Source organism: Perissodus microlepis, chromosome 3 (assembly GCF_051167445.1).
Source record: "Perissodus microlepis isolate ML-2025 ecotype Zambia chromosome 3, ASM5116744v1, whole genome shotgun sequence".
NCBI classification, from domain to species: domain Eukaryota; kingdom Metazoa; phylum Chordata; class Actinopteri; order Cichliformes; family Cichlidae; genus Perissodus; species Perissodus microlepis.
In genome coordinates this window covers 43,012,093-43,013,957 of record NC_140463.1, presented here as the reverse complement: position 1 = coordinate 43,013,957, position 1,865 = coordinate 43,012,093, and the positions used below count along the sequence as shown (strand labels likewise).

The 1,865-nt window shown below is 37.7% G+C and overlaps 1 protein-coding gene across 1 annotated transcript; it reads right to left on the bottom strand.

Annotated features, from left to right (window-relative positions):
* On the bottom strand, positions 1 to 1,865 carry LOC146391585 (uncharacterized). The gene is made up of 5 exons (XM_084924548.1): positions 1,619 to 1,865; positions 803 to 1,504; positions 620 to 724; positions 507 to 541; positions 1 to 414 (listed from the first exon to the last, which is right to left on the bottom strand). The coding sequence occupies exons 1-5, from the start codon at positions 1,671 to 1,673 to the stop codon at positions 295 to 297; spliced, it is 1,017 nt and encodes a 338-aa protein (XP_084780674.1). The 5' UTR covers positions 1,674 to 1,865; the 3' UTR covers positions 1 to 294.

Here is a 1,865-nt window from a genome sequence, read left to right as displayed (position 1 = left end):
TATTGTCTCAACCTCAAAGGTCTTTTAGTCTTTATTATGTTTATTGAGCTTCAAAAACATTAAATTTACAAAATAAAAAATTAAAAAATTAAAAGACTGTTGGCAGAGAATGAGGATTAAAAAAAGAAGTGAATACTGACATTTGTCTCTCATGATTCCTTCATTATTCCATCTTTACCTTCAAACTACAGTGACGTCACAAATGTGATTAACTAGCAAAAAAAAATATATTGTGAACATGACCCAACATAAAAAAGAAATACTACATTTTAAACACTGTGTCTTCTCTGCGTACTACTGCTTTACACTATAGTACACACATTCACTCCAGGTGTGATCCTTCTGACTTCTTGATCTGTTGCGCAGGTTGACAGTTGAAGATGGAAAATAGAGTCTTTCTGCCTCTTGGAAAGCCTGGCAACAAAATACTTATTAATAAAAATATGTCCACAGATTGACTTTTGCGTAGAAAAATGGTAACTGAAGAGTTACTGGTAATACATCACCGTTGCATCTGCTTTCGGGAGACTTGCTTGAGATTCTACAAGAACAACAAAAGTTTCTTATATTTATAATTCTGGAATAATTTGCAGGTTAAAAAAAACTAAACATTAGTTACCAGGAGATTTGCAGATGCATTTCTTGCTGATCGCACACACTGAGAAAGCCAGAAATACACTCAGGATGGAGGTGACTGCAAAGGTGCCGCTCCAGAAAACATTATCTGCATGAAGTCAGACAGTTTAGACAACTGGGTGGGACCTACTGTGGTTTTAGTAAACTCAGTCTTAATGTTACTCACGTTCAAAGTCCAGTTTTGTTCCATTTCCAAACAGTATGTGTCCACATGAGGCGACAGCACAGTAGTAGGTCCCAGCATGAGACAGATTCAGGTTATTCATTGGCAAGTTGTAGACACAGGTGTGTGTTTGTGTCTTAGCTTCTTTCTCACACTGATCATTCCCACCCCAATGTGTGTAAATGAGTCCAGGATGGGACTGAGAATGGGATTCGTCTGAGTTTTTGAACCAGTACACACTGTGTTCTTCATCACAGGTCCCAGTGTGTACTGTACAGTTGAGAGTCACAGAGTCTCCTTGCTGGATGATCTCAGAAGCTGACTGTTGGACCACAGCTTGGACGTTTGACTCTGCATCGTTAACAATAACAGTAATGCTTTCTGAAAATGTTAATCTGTATAAATAAGAGGTCATACAGTAGTATGTCGCTGAGTCTGAAATTTGTAAATCTCTGATCATCAAGTGGTTTTTGCCATTTTCAGTATCCAGTGAAAAGCTGGGATTATTCTTGAATTCGCCAAAAAATGTGTTATTTTTTTCATATATGTAGGAGTAAGAGATGAGCTTTGGTTTCTGTCCAAGAGGTTGTTTATACCAGTAAAGCCTTGCAGCAACCTCACCTTCGTAGAAACATTTCAAAATCAAGTTGTCACTCGTTTTACGTGACACAAAAGTGCTCTTCTGATGACCAGATGAGGACAGCTCTAGATCAGTCAAATGAGCAGAATTGAAATATAAAATAAAGCAAATGTAAGGCAAAAGTGAAAGAATTCAATATTCTTAGAGAGGAGAAATGAACCTACAAGCACACAACTCACCCAGAGTCCTCGATAACAGTATTGCAAAATAAAAAGCCAGCAGTGAAAAAGCCATCGTGCAGAAAATTGCTGTGTGAAAAAAAGGAAGGAAAAAACCCTCTTTTCTACTCTTTATAGGCAGGACTGTGTTTGATTGGCCGACTAAATGTGACGCTGCGCTGTATGTCCTACTTAGGAAATGCAACGTGCTCACTGGAAACAATAGTATCACATTTTGTTTTTTCTAATAATAAATGCTGACATTGTG

What these genes read in the sequence shown, in the direction of transcription:
- LOC146391585 (XM_084924548.1), bottom strand. Translation starts at nt 1,673, where the DNA reads ATGGCTTTTTCACTGCTGGCTTTTTATTTTGCAATACTGTTATCGAGG. An exon ending in ATGCATCTGCAAATCTCCTG is followed by an intron (nt 542 to 619) that starts GTAACTAATGTT and finishes TTGTTCTTGTAG; the next exon opens with AATCTCAAGCAAGTCTCCCG. An exon ending in TCCCGAAAGCAGATGCAACG is followed by an intron (nt 415 to 506) that starts GTGATGTATTAC and finishes TTTTGTTGCCAG; the next exon opens with GCTTTCCAAGAGGCAGAAAG.